The 19,576-nt window shown below is 39.2% G+C and overlaps 2 protein-coding genes across 10 annotated transcripts in view; one reads left to right on the forward strand and one right to left on the reverse strand.

The window, feature by feature from the left end:
- The window catches only part of NIPBL (NIPBL cohesin loading factor), a 152,817-nt gene extending 143,461 nt beyond the window's left edge, over nucleotides 1-9,356 (forward strand). For 2 of the 6 annotated variants that reach the window (XM_054053720.1, XM_054053721.1), the window contains 6 exons: nucleotides 1,210-1,410; nucleotides 1,836-1,982; nucleotides 3,387-3,682; nucleotides 4,003-4,177; nucleotides 4,805-4,990; nucleotides 5,553-9,354. In XM_054053720.1, the coding sequence (XP_053909695.1) occupies nucleotides 1,210-1,410; nucleotides 1,836-1,982; nucleotides 3,387-3,682; nucleotides 4,003-4,177; nucleotides 4,805-4,990; nucleotides 5,553-5,918 (1,371 nt within the window). In that variant the 3' untranslated portion in view covers nucleotides 5,919-9,354. Of the gene's footprint in view, nucleotides 1-1,209; nucleotides 1,411-1,835; nucleotides 1,983-3,386; nucleotides 3,683-4,002; nucleotides 4,178-4,804; nucleotides 5,508-5,552 lie in introns of those variants that run through there. The other 4 variants (XM_054053716.1, XM_054053719.1, XM_054053717.1 and 1 more) reach the window with 4 other exon arrangements.
- A 4,949-nt stretch (nucleotides 9,357-14,305) lies between these two features.
- Nucleotides 14,306-19,576, reverse strand: part of CPLANE1 (ciliogenesis and planar polarity effector complex subunit 1) — a 65,316-nt gene continuing 60,045 nt past the window's right edge. For 3 of the 4 annotated variants that reach the window (XM_054054235.1, XM_054054231.1, XM_054054230.1), the window contains one exon: nucleotides 14,307-18,882. In XM_054054235.1, the coding sequence (XP_053910210.1) occupies nucleotides 18,742-18,882 (141 nt within the window). In that variant the 3' untranslated portion in view covers nucleotides 14,307-18,741. Of the gene's footprint in view, nucleotides 18,883-19,576 lie in introns of all 4 variants that reach the window. The other variant, XM_054054232.1, reaches the window with a different exon arrangement.

The following is a 19,576-nucleotide window of genomic DNA, read 5'->3' on the forward strand; positions in this document are numbered from 1 at the left end:
CTCTTTCTCTGTTGGTTTAACATCTGAATATGCTTCAGATGCAGAAAAATAATATGAAGTAACAAATAAACTATAAGCAGTTGTGAAGATTAGCTGGACTCTGCTCTTCGGAGATTTCTGTTGTTATAAACAGAAAAGATATAAAAATTTGAGTTGTCTCTTCCAGTCCAAAATTTCCTTCAACTTACAATTCACAGTAATACCTTCTGCACTGAACTCTGCTTAAGGGCATTTATTTGATAAGAGGTAAGGACTGCCATTTCATAATATTTAGCAATGATTTTCCCGTATCAGTAGACTAGGGTAAAGAACGCCTTGTTAGACTAGAAGTCCTTATTGTGTATGGATTAGAACATTAAGGCATCTAGGCTTTGTAAATTGTGATCTAAGCAGGACTAGCGTAGGAAACTGCTTAGATCTGAGGGATCTTACTTGGCGTACTGCTAGTAATTGTGCCTGAGATCTGAAACTAAACTGTAGCACCCCCTCCTTATTTCAGGAGTCCCCAGTCGAGGTTCAGTGTGTGTACCACGTTGTGGGAAGTCTTTTATCTGATTGTATTCCACTGCAGTTGGAGCATTGGAATATTGATGCCATCCAAACATGTAACTCCGCTAGGAGAAGTCTTGCAGGTGAAATTTGCTACACAGGTAGATGAGATTTAAGACAATTTATAGACGAGGAGACAACTTTGCTGAACAGGAGGTAGTATGATGAGAATTGGATATGCAGCCTAACTAGAGACGCAATTTGTTCTGAAACTAGAGCAGGAGCCTTTAATTAAGTAAAATCAGCTGGACATCACAGGATATATGCAAAAAAGTCTCTTTTTCTGTTTGTTAGTCCTGTTGTATTAATATGGACTCAGTTGTTTATTTCACTATAAGGACCGTGAAGGTAAAATATTCTGTTCATGTATGAATACATTTCAGTATTCCTGAAAATGGTTTAAATTGGAATAACAGGCAGTAGTGGGTAAATAGATTAGCAGTATGTTTCTAACAGAATTTACTTACAGAGTAAGTAAATCACAAGACAGTTTAATCACTGACACAAGCTCTGGTTTAATCCATTTGCCAACTGAAAAGGTAGTATTGCCTCAGTGCATGTTTTAAAGTTAAACTTTAGGTCAGCATCTACATAAAGGGAGTAAGTTCTACTGCCTTGAAGGTAACGGTTTAAATACAAATAAGTACATTTCCATTTCAGATGAAAGCAGTGGCTGGTATGAAGATGTCTTACCAGGTACAACAGGCCATTAATACCTGCCCAAAAGATCCTGTGAGAGGTTTTAGACATGATGAGTCATCCAGTGCATTGTGTTCACATCTGTACTCCATGATCCGAGGGAACCGTCAACACAGACGAGCATTTCTAATTTCTTTACTCAACCTCTTTGATGACACTGCAGTAAGCATCACATTTGCTTCACTTAAAAAGAAATTAAAATCAGCACTACGAGCTTAAATTCTCTTTTACATTGTATTTTTATGACATAATTATTGATAACTTTATTTCCCTAATGTACTTCTCTTTGCTTTGTAATATTGAGGTATTCACCTATCTAGTATTACCTATATAATAGAATGAATTTGTTACTTTTGCATCATTCTGTGCTTTTCTGTACCCAGTTTGAACTGATTAGAAATAACGTTATCTTCAGATATGACTAAATTTTGTATATGTACATGTTGTTTAGAATCAGTTTGTACAGGTACGTAAAATAAAATTTGTGATCATGTCTCTGCTGTAGACTGTTAGAAACACAGGGTAAGTGTGTAAACCTAAGATATTTCTATGTGTATTTATATGTACATATTTTTTTTACCTTCCAGAAAACAGAGGTGAATATGCTGTTGTACATAGCAGACAATCTAGCCTGTTTTCCTTATCAAACACAGGAAGAGCCACTGTTTATAATGCATCATATAGACATTACACTGTCAGTTTCTGGTAGCAACTTGTTACAGTCATTTAAAGAGGTACGTGCATTTATATTTTAGTATGTTTATTATGGTAACAACATCAGCTTCTCTAGAATGTGGTCAGTTTTTCAGTGCATACAGTTCTATTATTATGATATGGGTACAGTAGCATTCTTTTGTAACTCATAGTTAAAAACAAGCAACCATTTCTGTTCTGGCCTGCATCTGGTAGATACTACTGTAAAACTTCCCTTACATCGCTGCTTACATTATTAAAATGAACGATTACGTTTGAGATCTTAATATCAAATCTATTTAATTCCCTGAATAATCATTAATTGCATGCATCTGGCAGCACATGAACTCGGAAACATCATGAAATACTAGTTTACAGTGGTTGTTTGTGTAATTTTAATAATGAAATCCAGCTAGCTCTTTATTTTTTTGTCAAGTATCTGGTGACAGTTGCATGTCTATCGTCTGAGATATCTTAAATACATTATTTAGGGCAAGAAAAGAGTGCACAATATGTTGCCTTTTTTTAAGGTACCATATAAGAACCTGAATCATGGTAAAGGATCTGTTATTATGGCAATACACAATCCTGTAAGAAAAAGGCTTCTTAAACACTTCAGTGTCTTCATTTCCTGGACAACTTTAACAATAGAAGGCACAAACTGTCTGGAAGCAAACCCATTTCTAGAATGTCCAATCTGACTAGTCAGAGTTGATGCCTGGGAAATATATGGCTTTGAATTCTCACCCTGCCAAAGTCAATTTTTAATGTGCTAGAAAGGCACAGATTGGGGACCAGTGTGTACCACCCAGCACAGAAAGGATGCCATCCTGCTTAGGACATCTTTAATTCTGTCTTAAGAAAAATCATACTAAGTGCAGTAATAATGCACATGGGAAATTCTTTACATCTACAAGTAGTTGAACTGATTATTATTGTTACTGTGTATGATTACTTCAGGGTTTCTCTGGTCAGCAATATGATTAGCATCATAGAATTTTAAGATGCAAGGATTAAAACCAGCTTGGACTAGTCTGTACCAAAATACATATGGAAATCCATGTGACACACACAAATTATGTCAGGTGAAAGAAAAATTGGAATTTTGTTGCAATTTTACTGTATTTGGCCTTCTACTGCATTTTACTGTCACTGCTAATGAATGTGAGCAATCTTTTAAGAATAATATGTTAGTGTAGTACTTGTTGCTTAAGGACCTACTGTACCAACTTTGCAGAAAGTGTGGGCTTTGGATCTATTTTTCAGCATCTTTTTGCCATATATAATTTTAATTTTGAATATTGGTTTATAAATTAATAACAATTTTTAGGGAATTCTTGCTAATTTAATATATACCAATAATGATTGTGGAAAAATTTTTTAGAAACAGACACGGTGCTACTTACACTAATTTTGGAATGTGTATTTACTTCTGTGTCTTGCAGTCTATGGTGAAAGATAAAAAAAAGGAAAGAAAACCTTCATCAGAGGAGGAGACGGAGAGTGACAGTAACAGTGGTAGTGGGAGTGAAAGTGAAGAGGAAGCTTCTAAGCCTCGGAGGTTACGGAAACGAGTGGACTCTGATTCAGATTCCGATGAAGAAAATGATATAAACGCAGTGATGAAATGTTTACCAGAAGATCCAGCTCCTTTAATTGAATTTGCAAATGTCTCCCAAGGCATATTGTTACTGCTGATGCTGAAACAGCATTTAAAGAACCTCTGTGGATTCTCTGATAGGTAAGTATATCTAGTTAATAGGCTGTCTTGTTATCAAGTGAGTTCTTTGTAAGGATCAAGTTCGGAAGCTTTTTTAGAAGTTGATTGCAACTAGTTGTTTAAGCAATAGGTTTGTGTAACCAAAAAAACATAAACATGATAACTTGAATGTAGTGAAACTTTGGCTTAGAAAACGTAGTGATTTTCTTTCTTACCAAGATGTCTATTGCATGTGAAATGTTAAAATATAGCTACTTATATCGAAGATTTTAAAAGCTTTTCCTTGAAATTACTGTGCACTTTCCTTCAAAACTCTTCCACTTTATTTTCTTTATAAACAGTAAAATTCAGAAATATTCTCCATCTGAATCTGCAAAAGTTTATGATAAAGCGATAAACAGGAAGACAGGAGTGCATTTCCATCCAAAACAAACTCTGGATTTTCTGCGGAGTGATATGGCTAATTCCAAGATCACTGAAGAAGTGAAGAGGAGTATAGTAAAACAGTACTTAGATGTAAGTAACATTGCTTTGCGGAAAACCTGAAATCCTTTCAAACTAGGTTACAGTATAAACTTGATGTTGATACTTTGGATGGTAGGTGTGAGATATATATAGATTGGATGGTAGATGTGATATATCACATCAGTTACGCAGTATACTGATGAAAGACCACTTCCTTACAGAAAGTCTGACAGGACTGTCTTTCAAAGTCTTCTAATAGGTTTAACACAATGAATATACATTTCAACTAAAAGATAACTTTATAGAGTATTGTCTGGTTGCTGGTATCCATGCTGTGTACCTCCTCCATGTAACTTGTTCACTGTATCACTGCTGTTTTCACCACAGGAATTGTCACTAGATCTACTGTATTTACACCACACCCCCACCCTGATGTTTAAATATCATTTAGAGAAAAATCGCAGTTTTGTAAGCACAGGGAGAAAGCTTTTACCTATCTACTACGAAGAGAGGAAAGTAAAAAGTTCGTAGAACAAAACATAAGCTGTTCAAATTTGACGTTGTCTGCCATTTGTTTTACCCTGTTTCTTTACTTTGCTATTTGAGTTTTTTTAATGTGGTGTGATATAAATGTCTATTTTTAAAGTTACAATGTGGATGAATCTGTTTTTTTAATAGTTCAAGCTCCTTATGGAACATTTGGATCCTGATGAAGAGGAAGAAGATGGAGAGGTGTCAGCTAGCACAAATGCTCGGAACAAAGCAATTACCTCGCTGCTTGGAGGAGGCAGCCCTAAAAACAATGCAGCTGAGACAGAGGACGATGAAAGTGATGGGGAGGATAGAGGAGGAGGCACTTCAGGGGTGAGGCGGAGGAGGAGTCAACGTATTTCGCAGCGTATTACGTAAAATGATTTTTATGTGCTTATAAATGTCAGTCTATTATATTAAATGTACACCAAGTAATGTAATCCACATGAAAGAAAGCATTTTGTAGATAGAGATTCTCTACTTAACCATTTATACAACTTTTGTAGAAAGTTTAACAGAAAAGACAATAAAAAAAAAACAAACTAGAAAATGAGATTTATCCCGTATAAAAAGTTATTAATTTTCCTTTGGAATGTACTGTGTGTTATCCTTTTTATTGTTGCCAAGTTTTTATGTAGCTTTATGATTCATGTGTATATATAATTTTATATATCAATAAGAGATAAAGACACGGGTACAAATTAAGAGTATGTGGTTTTACAAGGATATGTTAACCCCTTGGCGCTGGCGGTCGCGGTGCGTCTCATTGCCGGCAATGGAATGTGTGCCGGGAAATCCCAACTCCCGGCGTCAAGGGATTAAAAGCAATAAAAGCAATAATTTCACTAAAGTTCTTTTGTGTAACACTTGGTCTTTTTTCCCCCCAATGTTTTAGTCATTGAGAAGGTCAAAACGAAATTCAGACTCTACGGAGTTGGCAGCACAGATGAATGAAAGTGTTGATGTCATGGATGTCATCGCTATTTGCTGTCCAAAGTACAAAGACCGACCACAAATTGCAAGAGTAGTACAGAAAACCAGCAATGGCTTCAGTGTTCAGTGGATGGCAGGCTCCTACAGTGGCTCCTGGACTGAGGCTAAGCGCCGTGATGGCCGCAAACTGGTGCCTTGGGTAGACACTATTAAAGAGTCAGACATTATTTACAAAAAAATTGCTCTAACGAGTGCTAATAAGCTGACTAATAAAGTTGTGCAGACTTTACGATCGCTGTATGCCGCCAAGGATGGAACTTCCAGCTAATGAATTTGTATATGCAGCCAAATTTACAGGAAATGAAATAACAGAAAAACTTGAAATACCAACTTTCTGGCGCAAAAAAAAAAAAAAAAAAAAAGAGTTAAATGAAGAGTAAGAATGGAACCTGGGACGCGGGAAAAAGAAGGAAATGTTTGGTAAACATTTTTGTGGGAGCTTCCTTCGCTGTTGTGCAGCAGAAACTTCTCAGTTCATTTTTACTCCCACTGTATTATAGTTTAACAAAAAAAAATTGTTTATATCTTGAAAAAAACCTTTCTGTTTAAAAAAATAAACAAGTGAATGTTGGAAATTAGTCTGTTAATGTTCTTAATAAAGTGTTCTTGGAGTTTAACCTAGCAGCGGATGGCTTTCTTTAGCTTAGCCCAGTTTCCAGGGAAGCATTGTTTTTCCAGGCTGTAAAATGGCAGAATCTCCTGGATATATAATTTATTCTGTTGAAGAAAAAAAAGGAAAAAAAAAAAAGGAAAAAAAAAAAAAAAAGCATGCAGTATCTATGACCTATCTGCAGGAGGAGTTTTTGTAAATGTAGATTTTGATGTATTAGGTCACCCTGAAATAATACAAGAAAAGGGATCCCCAGCAAATCTGGTGGAACAAATACTGCAATAAATTTTTTTACTTCTCTTTGTTACTTGTCTGTTTCCATTTGAATTTCTTATTGTAAAGATCTGTTTAAATCCATTTATATTATTTTGCAGTCTTTTATGTAAAATTTACTATTTCAGTGGTTTTCAAAACAAGACATAAAAATATTGTTTATACAGTTTGTATAGGCTGACTTCTGAATAATTGGTATCTTTTTATTTTTATCCCTTAAAGGGTGTAAACACAAGTTAACTCCAGGGTTTTATTGTATCCTGCAATATTTAGTATTAACTATATGATTTAGCACTGTGCCAAACACATTTTCAAGAGTACATTTTGATATAAAAAGAAACTATAGTTTATTCCTTGTATGCTTCAATTTCTTTCTAATGCTGTCCAAATGGTAATTTATGATAGTTTAAATCTGGGGAAAGCTGAATGACTTCTGCTTGGGCAAACCGGCCATGTGTGCATTTCTCTGCGTTAATATTGAGTTCTGTGTTGAGAGGAGGATAGCTACCGGTATCTGAGGAGTGAATGGGTATGAGTCCGCGTAATTACGCCACATTCCTTCACAAATGAATTTTTTTAAAAATGTTTGTATATTAGACTATTTTTTTTACTAATTGAAAGATGTTTTCACATTTTGTAAACTGAAAAAAAATGCTATTGAAAGCTTTCGGGAGCATTTGCTTCAGCTGCGTTGCCACAGCCTTTCACAAGCAGCTCGCCGTCCTAGAGGGTAGGAAAAGCAGCGTATGCAAACGGAAGGAACCTAAAACAGCTGAGCTTTTTAGGGGCGATAAAACCCTGCTGTGTTTTCAAATGTATTTATCTGAAACAGGTGTTCCTTAATAAGTAAATCTTTCTGTTATGTTTCTTTTACAAATCTGATTTATGGTTAGGAGGCTGTTTGTATGAAGCTAGCTCGCAGGATTCCAATACATTATTTGTTTTGTGAGGAATAGCAACAGTATTCCAAAATAATCTCGTGTAGAAAAAAAACCCATTAAACTGAAATTATTAATAACTCCTCAGAATCTACTTAGTAATTGTTCCTATGGGAGATGCCCTTTTGCTGTTTCACCCCTGGAGCTTTTCTGAACAGAAATATTTTAGCACACGTTTGTTTTCACTCTCAGTGATGTTTACTGTACAAGAAGTTGCCTCTTGTGCTACGATAGGTATTGTTAAAGGAGGGAGAGCTCTAAGCAGGACACTTGTAGCAAATAATGAAATTCTCAGGGCCAGAAGCAGCTTTTACAGGGGAAATACAGACCTTGGGAACAGGGGTTTTAAGATCTGCTGTGTGTTACGGCTAGAAAGAGTGAAAAATACTTCACAAGGAAACTCCCATATGATACAAAGAAGAATTTCATTCGGATACAGGCTAAAATCAGTTGTTTGTTAGCCATTTCTGATGCTACGTGTATTAAAGCCTCTTATTTTTTGATCAGTAATGCAAATATTTCCTCGTTGACAAACAAAATTGTTTCCTGGTCACGTGGCTTTCCCAATAGCAAAGAAAGGGTTTTTTTGTTTCAATTTGCTTGGTATTTATTGGAATAAATTTATTAGAAATTATAATTAAATATTAGAAAGTCATAAGTTGTCTTAGTTGACAGGATTTGGGCCATTGCTATGTTGTGTGATATGCCAAAGGGGATTCATACTCCTTGATAGGGTCTCTCAGTTGTAATGTAATATTATAAAAGTAATTATAGTGGATGAGATTCTCGCTAGTTAAGAGCTGAATTTTTTCCTCCTGTACCACCCACAGTAATACCTAGTTTTGCTTTGCCTGTTGCAAACATTCACGTTACTTCCTGCAATGCAAGAGGAAAAGGCAGCGGTGTTTGGTTTTTGGGAAGCAAATTCCTGTTGGCTGTGTGAAACGTGGGCTGACGGCGTTAGCGCTGCGAGGCCGCGGCTCTCACTACCGCAGTGCTCACAGCCTCTGAGCGGCAGAGGCTTTGCCGACACGAACCACCCTCCTGCCAACAGCACACGCCAGGAGATTAGGGATTTTCTGTGTTGGAAAAGAAAAAAAAGTGTCGTTTGGGTTTGGTTTTCTTTTTCTTAAAAAGTGCTGCAGTGCAGTAATTGATGCAGTGACGGAGTTTTACTCCTTTGCCTTGACATAGCTTTGTTATATTTTTTCCACTGTATGTCTATGGATTTTTTACATACATAACTATAGTGATTATTGAATTTTTTTGTTCTTACACTTCTCTCTTTGAGCTCAAGTTCTGTACGTGGGAAGCTGTTGCAGTAGCTTACTGAATGAAGGCGCGTGGCCGAGCCTTTGGCGCTAACACTGCCGTGTTGTACTTTTTAAGAAAATACAGACACTTCCATAATCTAAATAAATAAGAATGAAGTGATTATTTTTAATCGCAGAATAATTCTTGAATATTTTCGTTATCTGCAGCTATGAAAGATCACAATAGTTTTTAACAAAACTTTAATTATAAATAAGTATTTTTTTAAATGATTCATTAATGCCCTTTTGTATTTTTTTGAGGTTCTTTATTGCTTACATCAACAACTCTAACGTTCGTAAAGGTAGGCATGGGCAATATTCGGTGTAAGTATTTCAGTGGGGTGTGGCCATTTAAAAGCTATTTAAAAAAATAAAAATTTAGTCAAACTTTAGCCTTTGTTTTGCCTTTGTGGTATCACTAGTGAGAATATAGTTACTGTGGAATGATTAGGTTGTGCTAAGCATTAGCTCTAACACGAAATACCTTGTAGCACCAAAAAAAGTTCTTCAGTGTGTTCCTGGCTTACAACCAGAGAGTTTGTGGTGGAGTCTGACTCACCGGGTGCAGGTGAACAGCAGATTCAGTGTGGGTGTTCGCGATGTTCCAGGGTTACGAATGGATCGGTTCCAGTGGTCCTTGCTGTACTGCTGACAGGTTTTAACTCCGAGCCCAACAGATTCTGATGGAGTTGAGCGCAAACACCTCGCGCCTCTGTTGTGTGACACCCCTGAAGTCTCACTGCCCAGAAATGGCGAGAGGCCAAGGCACAACTCCTATATCCTACTGTGCTTCCACTCACTGGAGAGCCACACCATCATCACACAAGCGTTTCCATGTCCCTCAGAGAATTTGTCATCTTATCATTAAAGTACTGAGTTGTAATGGGTGAGTTCTTAATGTAAGTAGTGAGTTTTTAGATTTCATGGTTCCTTGGCTAAATATTAAAGTGTTATTGTTATATACAAATAAATTCATAGTATTTTCATATTTCATTTATTTAAAATAAATGCTTTAAGAGTTCAGTTTGGACCCTTCCATAGCGAAACTTTAATCCTAGAGTGTGCATACACCTCATTGATGGCTTTCTCATCACGGGCACCCAAGGATTCCATTTTATTATTCTAAGAGAATTCCTGCCAGTCTGTGTGCAACCCCTCTGACCGAACTGCATTAGTTTTTACATGATCCATATACAGTTTCCCACTTGATTTTGGAGTTCCCTCTATTAGGAAAGAGTAATTTTCATTGGCATTCATTCAACAGCAACCCAAGTTGTACCCTAAGATTGTCCTCAAGTCTTTAGTCTGAGCATTGGGTTGGGGGGAGCCAAAAGGGTAGAAGAGGAGAGTTTATCCTGCCTGGAACAGCACTGGCTCGGGGAACCGAACACTGGTGTGGCGGCTGTACTTGCCTGGCACACATTTTAGCAGCTGTGCATCCATCGGGGGCTTTGCTGCCCTGGCGTTACGGAACTGAGACACCAAATAACTGCCTGTCCCGGAGACGGCTGCCGACACAGGGTGGCGGGTGTTTCTCAGCATTTCTTTAAAGAAACTTTATTTGACTTCAGAAGAGATTTCCTCCATCTCTGTATTTGATGCACCTGTGTTGAAAGTTCATATTTCTGCTTTGAAAACAATTATTCTGCTTCCTGAAAGCTGGAGTGCTGATTCAGGTGATTTCCAACCACACCTCGCCAGGGATGGAGGATTAAGTGGGATAATGCTGCTGTGCTTGTGATGTGGGTTCCATCTTTCGGAAGCTGTAGTTTCCAGCTCTGAACCGTGGTGCACCGTGCGCTGCATCAACCGCCAGCTTTGGCTGGAAGCCTCACACACTTCTCCAACGCCTTTTTTTGTCAATGAGCTCATTTTCAACACACGTTGCCTTTCCCTTCTCCCTAAAAAATCTTCTGAATTTGTTTAATCTATCCCTTATTTGCGATTTGATCTTCCCAACCGCAGAGGGCTACAAAATTTGTTCGTAACAGCCCAAGTCTGTCACTACAGTTAATTTATTTTTGAGAAGCTATAAAGGGGATCATTTGCTCCTCATTTTCGCTTCACAAGCACAGGCTGAAGACTTACACTTTCTTTGGTCAACAGCTTTCTTTCTGTCTCTTGTTTTACATGTTCAGTTCTCGTTAGGGCTTATGCCTGGACAGAGAAAATACAGAATCTTGAATTGCACTTGAATTCCTGTAATCCAGAAATTCATGTGTAGAGGAGAAATTAAATGGCTCTGTGCTTCCTGCTTAGACTAAATGTGCTCTGTGCAATGGGTCCTTGAGAAAAACCATTCATTTCAGATTCATGAGAGATTTTTTGATTCTGAACGGTCCCATCTGGAGATGGATTTCAAGGCCAACCTCGAGCGTCTCCTGTCTGATGCAGCCCTGCATCACCCCCACACACAGATCTACAGCTCAGATTCATGTAATGCCAAAGTTCTCTGTGATTTGGGTCACTCCTCATCGATTCTATTTGCTGTCAAAAAGTACTGGTTGGGAAAAAAAAAACGGCTGTGACCTTTATGGAGTTTTCTAACAAAAAAAAATCCAAAAGCTGTTACAGATTGTATAAAATTAAACTTGTGCCCCGTTACAAGAGACTTCTGAGAGGCAGAAACTTATTCCTTACATAACTTGTTCCTCCAGTGTGTCTGTGCTACGTTGTCAACGCATCAGAGGTATTTACAACAAAACACTACGAGGAAGACGGGGGGGGGAGGGGGTTATGTTCTGAACTAGAACGCAGATTTCTTTGGAAGGTATTGCTCTATGTGAGAGGATCCCTTTCCTTCCCTTTCTGTGGAAACAACTGCAGCAGAAGTTCTCTCTGTGTTCAGCCTTCAAATCATCCAGACCAAACTTTCCAGATCAGCCATTGCTTTCTACACACTTACTTTTTCTCTTTGGGCAACTGATCGGTACCGGGTGCTCCATGGTTAGCGGTGGAAGAGAAACCCCCTCAAACAGACCTCACTTCATTAAATGGCGCATTAAATATTTTTAGGAGGGTGCACATAGCTGCTCATTGCAAAGCGCGTGTTTCTCTCAGCTGTCCCTTTTCAACTTCAAGCGCTTTCTGACCTTGACTTCCTTCCATTTGTTGTGTCTTCACACATCAGAAATAAAGAAAAACCCTTCCACTGTTTTGGCTTATTTGAACACTCCATCCGAGGATGGGAGTAGCGCACTGATGCCTTAGGCAAAGCGGTACAAAATTATTTCAAAAGCAGGTTTCAGGTTTGTATTTATGGAGTGGGTAGTTGCTATTCCTGAAGATTTGTTCCTTTTTCTTACAAAACTTTTACAAATTGTAGAGCAGACTTTGCTTATGTACATGCTCCAATGGAATGCAAAATTTCTTGAAGTTTATGTAGGGTCTTTAAAGCGTTTTGTTCTGCGGTTGCGCACGCTGTTCCGTCTTCCAAAGGAGCGAGCTAGGAGCGCAAGAGACACCAAAGCTTTCCTTGTTGGTTCCCCTGGAAATACAAATATTTCTCTTTCTGTACTGAGGCAGTAGTTTTGGAAATAAAACATAGATTGCTATTGTAAGCTGTCATCTCACGTAACCTGATATCTCTTTCGTAGTCTTTAGTTTAATTGCCTCATCCAGAGCTCTGACGAAGAGACAACGCTTCTACTGAAGAGGTACAGGTAAAGGCAGACAGTGGCAGGTAAGTACAAAACATAGAAACAATTATTTCAGTCATTCTTATCAAAGATATATATCTAAATTCAAGTCTCTACATCTATATATACGATTTAACCCTATAAAATCTTATGCCTAAAGGTATGAAACCTTAGTGGCTTTCAGCCAGATCAAAGGCTTACAAAATCAGTCTTACTACTGGTCCACTAAAGGAAATTAAAGTTTCTTCAGATGGGATTCCAAAAAAGTGTTACTCTGCTTTACAAAACCAGAAATTGCTGTAACTTATCCCAACTGAGCTGTTCTAAAAATTAAACCCTTTTTTAAACAAATACTTTTCTTTCATTTCTCATTTTTCTGTTGGGTTATTCTAACTAAACGTGCATGAGACTACATATGCACATCTTCTATTTCCACATCTTCCTCCTCTGTATTTCCATGTGTAGTTTCTCAGCTAATTGATGTGTCTGCCTTTCTGCAGCTGATCTGTTTCATAACGTACTGTGGCTTCAGGGCAGAGCCTTTTGGTTAACAGACTAACGGATAAACCAGAAGCTCTCTCATGAGAACAGGATTATACGGTAGTAATAATTTTTCCCTCCTTCCCTCCCTCTGCGTGTATCTCAGCAGACACTTGGGAAACAGATCTACTGTCACAGAGTAGAGTAAAACTTTATTTGGAGTCAGCTCTTCAGTCCACAGTTCAGCCAACTGCAAGATGCCACATGGCGGTCTCTGCTCTACTCTTTCCAGACGGACAATTTCCCTGTTTCTTTTCCTGGTAGGACCCTTGGGACCCTTGCACACTCTGAGGACTGGACCAGTGATGGCTTTCACAGAAGTTGTGTTCCTATTCTGCCCTCATCTTGTAGTCAGAGACAGTACACCCCCTCTGCCAAGCCCTCCAGAGATCTTCCGAAACTTATGTGCTGCTTTTCCTGCTAGAAGTCAGAAGAGGAAAAGCTGTGCCCCTTCATCTCAATGTGCCGCTACATTACTACTGATTCTGGACCTCTCTTGGCTCATTGGATACCAGAAGGAAATCCAATTACATTAGCATTTCCCACCCCACCCCCAAGAAAAGAGTGGGATTACTTTGACTGGTTCCAAGAGAATATTTCTGCAGATAGGGATCTTTTAATTGACAGGAGCATTGTTTACTCCTAAGATAACAGAACCTGGTTTTGAAGATCTTTTTTTTTTTTTTTTTGCGTGCCTCCTGTGAAATCATCACCTGCCGTTCCCACCTGTTATGTTCTCAGAGGAAAACCACCAACAGAACATCAAAATACTCCATCTGCTACAGTATCCTGTGTGTTAAATACTCCATCTACTACAGTATCCAACCTGTTTGTGTGTTAAAACCGCTCAAAATGATGCCTTGTTCTTGTATCACTCTCCTGTGTCCATGATGACTGTGTTCTCATCACAGACATCGGTTATCACCAGGGTGAAGTGCAGCCACATACCCTGAGCTGCAGATTTTATGGCAATTCTCAACATTTCTTGTTAGCAGAGCATTGCTGAGGTGGCTCCCTATTGCTTTTTTAAGTAAAATAGCCCATCTCCATCACACCTGTTGTGTTGTGTTCTTTGATGTTTTGCAGCCCTTCCTTCTAACAAAGTGGCCCAGAAATTGTCATGTTCGTGAGCTGTTAAAGTAATACCTTTATACTTTAGATCAGCGCTGCCGAAGGACAGGCTGTTCATATTGTCTCTGCAACAGAACCCTTCCCTACTCGGAAGGAAGAGCTCCACTCCCTCCTACTTGAAAAACAACCAAAAAAACCCCACTTCTATTTGGTACCACGTAGAAAGGCACAGACATACAATCTTTAAAGTACTTCTTTACTGACTACCTAACAGCAAATATTAACACAGGCTCATCTGGGGTATAGTGTGCATTTCCTTTTGGATGAAGAGGGATATGATGCTTTTGAAAATAAGACCCAATGCTCTCTACCTGCTTATGAAAGGTGGATGTTGGCCCAATGGAGTAATTTGGATTTCTTTCTTCCATCCACTTCGGTTCTGCAGAGCTTAGAAATGTTACAAGAACACCCGTGTGTCAGGCTGTGATCCTCCCACTGCCTTCACTGACGTTCATGTAAAGCTCGTTAGATTAAATTATTGAATGTAGTACTTCTGTGCAGGGCTTCTTGCTGATCGTGGTAATGACATCTAATGTTTAAGGCTTGAGGTAAGGTGAAAAACCTTTACTTTCTCCTCCCCGGGAGCAACAGCAAATGAGGAAATCATTGTTACAACAAAGTTTACTTCGCATTTTGAAGCTCTGTTCTTCCTGTGTTGATAAAGCAATTCTGCATTTCATGAGCAACAGAGACAAACCTGTAAGCAAAAGCATGAAATAGGGGATGTCTTAAATTCACAGTGAGGACATGTAGTGCTGTTGTCAAGTTTTTGGCAAATATCTGAAAGGAAGCAGTAAAGAATTTGACGACTACATGAACAAACACAATATGTTTGGTTGGAATTGCTTGTTATTTGCTCCTTTTTCCTCTGATAAATCGCTTTTTATCAGTTTTGATCTCCTACTTCTTGTGGTTTTTTGTTTCCTCCTCTCAGAACTTGCTGGTATCATTATGAGAATCACTGGCCCCAAAGAATTGTTGGCTGCTTAGAGAACTACCACATGGAAGTCACCTTTGAATAGAAATCTCATGAAGAAACAAAATCAGTGTTGTCCTTGGCTGGCAGAAGAAGGGAGAGGTATTTTGTGAGTCAGGATGTGCAACCATAGAACTCACTGGAGGACAGTAACAGGAGGAAAAGTGAGGGTGGAGGAAGCTTTTCAGAGGAGTATCACACGGCAGGTGAAGGGGCAAACACACATGCTGGTCAAACTAAAGGGCAAGAAGCCAACATACAGAGAGTGGAAGCAGGGACAGGTATCCCGGGAAGAGCACAGGACACTGCTCACTTGTACAGGGATGGGGTCAGGATGGCTGAGGCGCAGTAGAAGCTGAACTCAGCAAGGGACACAAAGAATAAGAAGAGGTTCTGCAGGTTTATCATGCAGAAAACGGAGTTTAAGGGATGATGAGCTCCTGATGAACATGACAGACAAGGAGAAAGTCAAGCTACTTAACAACTTCTTTGTCTCAGTCTTCACTGGCAACTTCTTTTCCCACACCTCTCGAGCGGATGGACCTCAGGACAGTGACTGGAGGAGCAACGTCTCTTTTGCTGTAAGAGATTAGGTTCAAGACTCTCTGAGGAACTTAAATATATGTAAGTCTACAGGACTTAATGAGATCCCAGAGTCCTGAGGGAACTGTCTGATGTGGTTGCCGAGCCACTCTCCATGATATCTGAAAAGTCCTGGCAGTCAGGAGAAGTCCTCTGTGACTGGAAGAAGGGGAACATTGCACCCATTTTTAAAAAGGGTAAAAAGGAAGGGAAACAACCGACCTGTCACCCTCTCCTCTGTACCTGGGAAAATCATGGAGCTGATTCTCCTAGAAGATATTTTAAGGCTCATGGAGGACAAGAAGGTGATTCAGGAAACCAGCACAGCTTCACCAAGGGCAAGTCTTGCCTGACCAACATAGTGGCCTTCTATAATGAAGTAACTACATCAGTGGACAAGGGAAGACTCACAGATGTCATCTCTCTGGACTTCTGTAAGGACTTTGACATGATCCCCACAACATCCTTCTCAATGAATGTACAGCCTGACATCGGTTCCAAAAAAATAGAAACAAGAGCCTTGAGGACAAGGAAGGTCACGGACATCCTTCTGCAATAGACAACAACTGACTGCGGACCAGTATCAAAGCAGATCCAAGCAAAACAACTGGAGAGGTTGCAGAAGAATTAAATGTTCACCATCCAACAGTCGTTCAACATCTGCACCAAATTTAGTAATTAAATAGTTCAACAAATGGGGGCTGTGTGAAAATAAAAAAAAAACTATATCACTACTATGAAGTCTGCTCCCCACTGCATTTGCACAACAAAAATTATCCATTTCTTGATCACATTGTGACAACTGACAGCTTTCTGTGCAGTAGCTGGATGAAGGTAAAGCACTAAAACACCTCCCCAACCCCAAGTGGCATCAAAAGAAGGTTCTGCTCACTGCCCGGTGGTCGGCAAGTGCAATCATCCACTACAACTTCTTAAATCACAGTGAAACCATCACAGTAGAGAAGTATTGCCAAGACATCAACAAAATGCACCAAAAACTGCAATGTTTGTAGCCAACGTGGTCAATCGAAAAGGACCAGTTCTTCTCCACGATAACACCTGGCCACAATTCTCACAAATGACTCTGCAGAAGCTGCACAAACCGGGCTACAAAACTCTCCCTCACCCAGCTGCCTCTCTCCCACCAATTACCACACTCTCAAGCACCTCAACCTCTTCCTGCAAGAGGCAGCTTCCCACCGCTAAGCAGCAACTCAAAACACCTCAAACAGGACATCAGGGAAAAGGTTTCATAGAAAGGGTCATGGGTCCTGGCAGAGGCTGCCCAGGGAGTCCCCATCCCTGGAGGTATTTAAAAGATGGGTAGATGAGGTGCTCAGGGACATGGCATAGTGGCAGATAAGAACAGTTGGACTTGATGATCCAAGAGGTCTTTCCTAACCTGGTGATTCTATGAAATTCATCAGTTACAGGACTCCAGCATTATATGCAACCAGAATAAATAGACTCGCTTCTCACTGGCAAAAATGTGTAGATCCTAATGGTTCTTATTTCAGTTAATAAATTTTATCCTAATCTGAGATTATCCACTTTGAAGCTAATGGTTAAAAACAGCAATTATTGTTGCACCAACCTACTATTTTTAATGTCTGTTCATCACAGGAGATCCATTAACATTTACTGACTGTGATGCAGTAAATACCACCCAACACACAGGGCTGAGCATGGTGAAGTTTTCACAAGCCTTTTAGGACAAGGTTTTTAAGCCACTGTCTTGTCCCCGGCTTCTCACAGCTTGCTGTGATCTTAAGGACACTTTGATACTTGGCTAAACCACGATTTTTATTTTTTTTTTCCAATCAGGAAAAAAAAGGTACATACTTATGATTTCACTGCTGCCACTCTGGAGAAAGACAGTTTGAGACTCCACTCAAAGTCACAGATACATGCACTGGACTGGCTCTTTGAAGGAACTTGCCCTTTCATTTGGAGATGATCACTCCCAGTGCTAAGTTTTGCACTCTGGCCACTCCTGTGGGAGAAGCTAATGCAGATTCTGAAGGCTGCTAAAAACACACAGCCTGCTTTGATCTCTAAGCCTATACAAAGTGTAAATTTGTCCTGGTAAGTATGTAATGTTGTAACAGGCTTTCTTCCAACCACATTTCTTGACATTTGCCAAGATGCAGTTTTACTCAGAAACTGCTACAGTGTTGTGTGACAGTAAATAACCCCTAACTAAACACACTTTTGACTTTCATGAAAAATTTAAATTTTTTCACTACAAAAATAAAAACTGTTGCTGTTGGGAAAAAGTCACCACAGCTGCATCTGTTCAAGCTACCACAAGAGGCTGACAGCCACTCATCATACGGGAAATTTTTCTACAAATACCTGAGGGCTACTAGAACAGCTTTTACACAGCAGCACTGCACAGATGGATAAGCAGCAGCACCTCTCTTTACCTCAGTACGTACTTGTTCTTAGTGTCTTATAGTGTCTTATACGGATGCCTGTATTTCACTTACGGGTACCTGACTATTTGAGCTTGTTTCTATCAATCATTCAAACTCTTTTTAAGATTTCTCTGAACTACTGTATGAGTAAGTTGGATTTAAAACACTAGGGTAGTGCACAGGCACACCCAGACACACAGTTATAGTGGTAGATAGCAATAACAGCACTCTGTGTGTAAGTAACTTTACAGAAGAAACTAATATAAACTCACTTTTGTTAAATCACTTTATCGTAATTGGTAACTTACAAAAATATTATGTTTAGTATTAAATACAAATGTAAAACGGTTGTGCAGTGCTCTTAAATAGAATAAAACTTGTTAAATATTTGAGAAGGGCAAAGCAGCTGACTCCTAAGTTCATGTTTAAGACAACTGGTCTGCATTTACCAACTATATTTACTTGTATTTGACCTGAAGACACATGGAAAGTAAGCTGTATGTTAAGGAATTTAATTTCACCTAGGCAAGACTGAAAACAGTGAGAGTTTCTGTGCTTCTTAAGAAAACCAATACAAGCCTCAATGCATTTTAAGTAGAACAAGTACTGTTTTATAAGATGAAACCAAACATCAGCAACTGTTTCAAAGTGCAGAGCAGCTGAGAAATCTTGATCATTTGTCTTCCACATCTGCTACCATAGCCTCAATCGCTTTCCAGTCCAGTTTGCTGACGATACTTCCCGTGCTTTCAGAAATGTCACCAGTGTCAATAGTGCCGAGAGGAGAGAAACTCACAGGATGCAGTGCAGAATCCTATTGGAGGAAAAGAAAATCACTGCATATCACTCATAGACAAGACCTCTGTGCAGTCACTAGAAAAGATGCCACTATTTTCAAACATGTCCTAATCAAGTTATGTACCCGAATATTCTGCAAAAATGCAATTTATTTTTATGTTTATTATCCCACTGATATCTGTTGTGTGGACAGACAACATGCCCACACAGTTGCTACAAATAACATTCATTTTCAGGGCCCACGAGAATGACTTTTCTCATAAAGACCAAATGTAGCTCTGTTGAATCATCACTGTTTATCCCTCTGTATCTATCATAGAATGGTTTGGGTTGGAAGGGACCTTCACAGGTCATCTAGTCCAATCCACCTACAGTGAGCAGAGACATCTTCAACTAGACTAGGTTGCTCAGAGCTCCATCCAACTTGACCTCGAATGTTTCTAGAGATAGGACATGTGCTACCTTTCCGGGCAACCTGTGCCAGTGTTTGACCATCCTCAGTGAAACGTATGTCTTCCGAACATGTACTCTAAACTTCTCCTCTTTTAGTTTAAAACAATTATCCCTTGTCCTGTTGCTACAGGCCCTGTTAAAAAGTTTTCTTCACATTTCTTAGAAGCCCCTTTAAGTACTAAAAGGCCACAGTAAGGTCTCCTCAGAGTCTTTTCTCTGAGCTGAACAACCCCAACTCTCTCAGGTGAGCTGTTCCA

The sequence above is a fragment of the Cuculus canorus genome, chromosome Z (assembly GCF_017976375.1).
Source record: "Cuculus canorus isolate bCucCan1 chromosome Z, bCucCan1.pri, whole genome shotgun sequence".
Classification (NCBI taxonomy): Eukaryota; Metazoa; Chordata; class Aves; order Cuculiformes; family Cuculidae; genus Cuculus; species Cuculus canorus.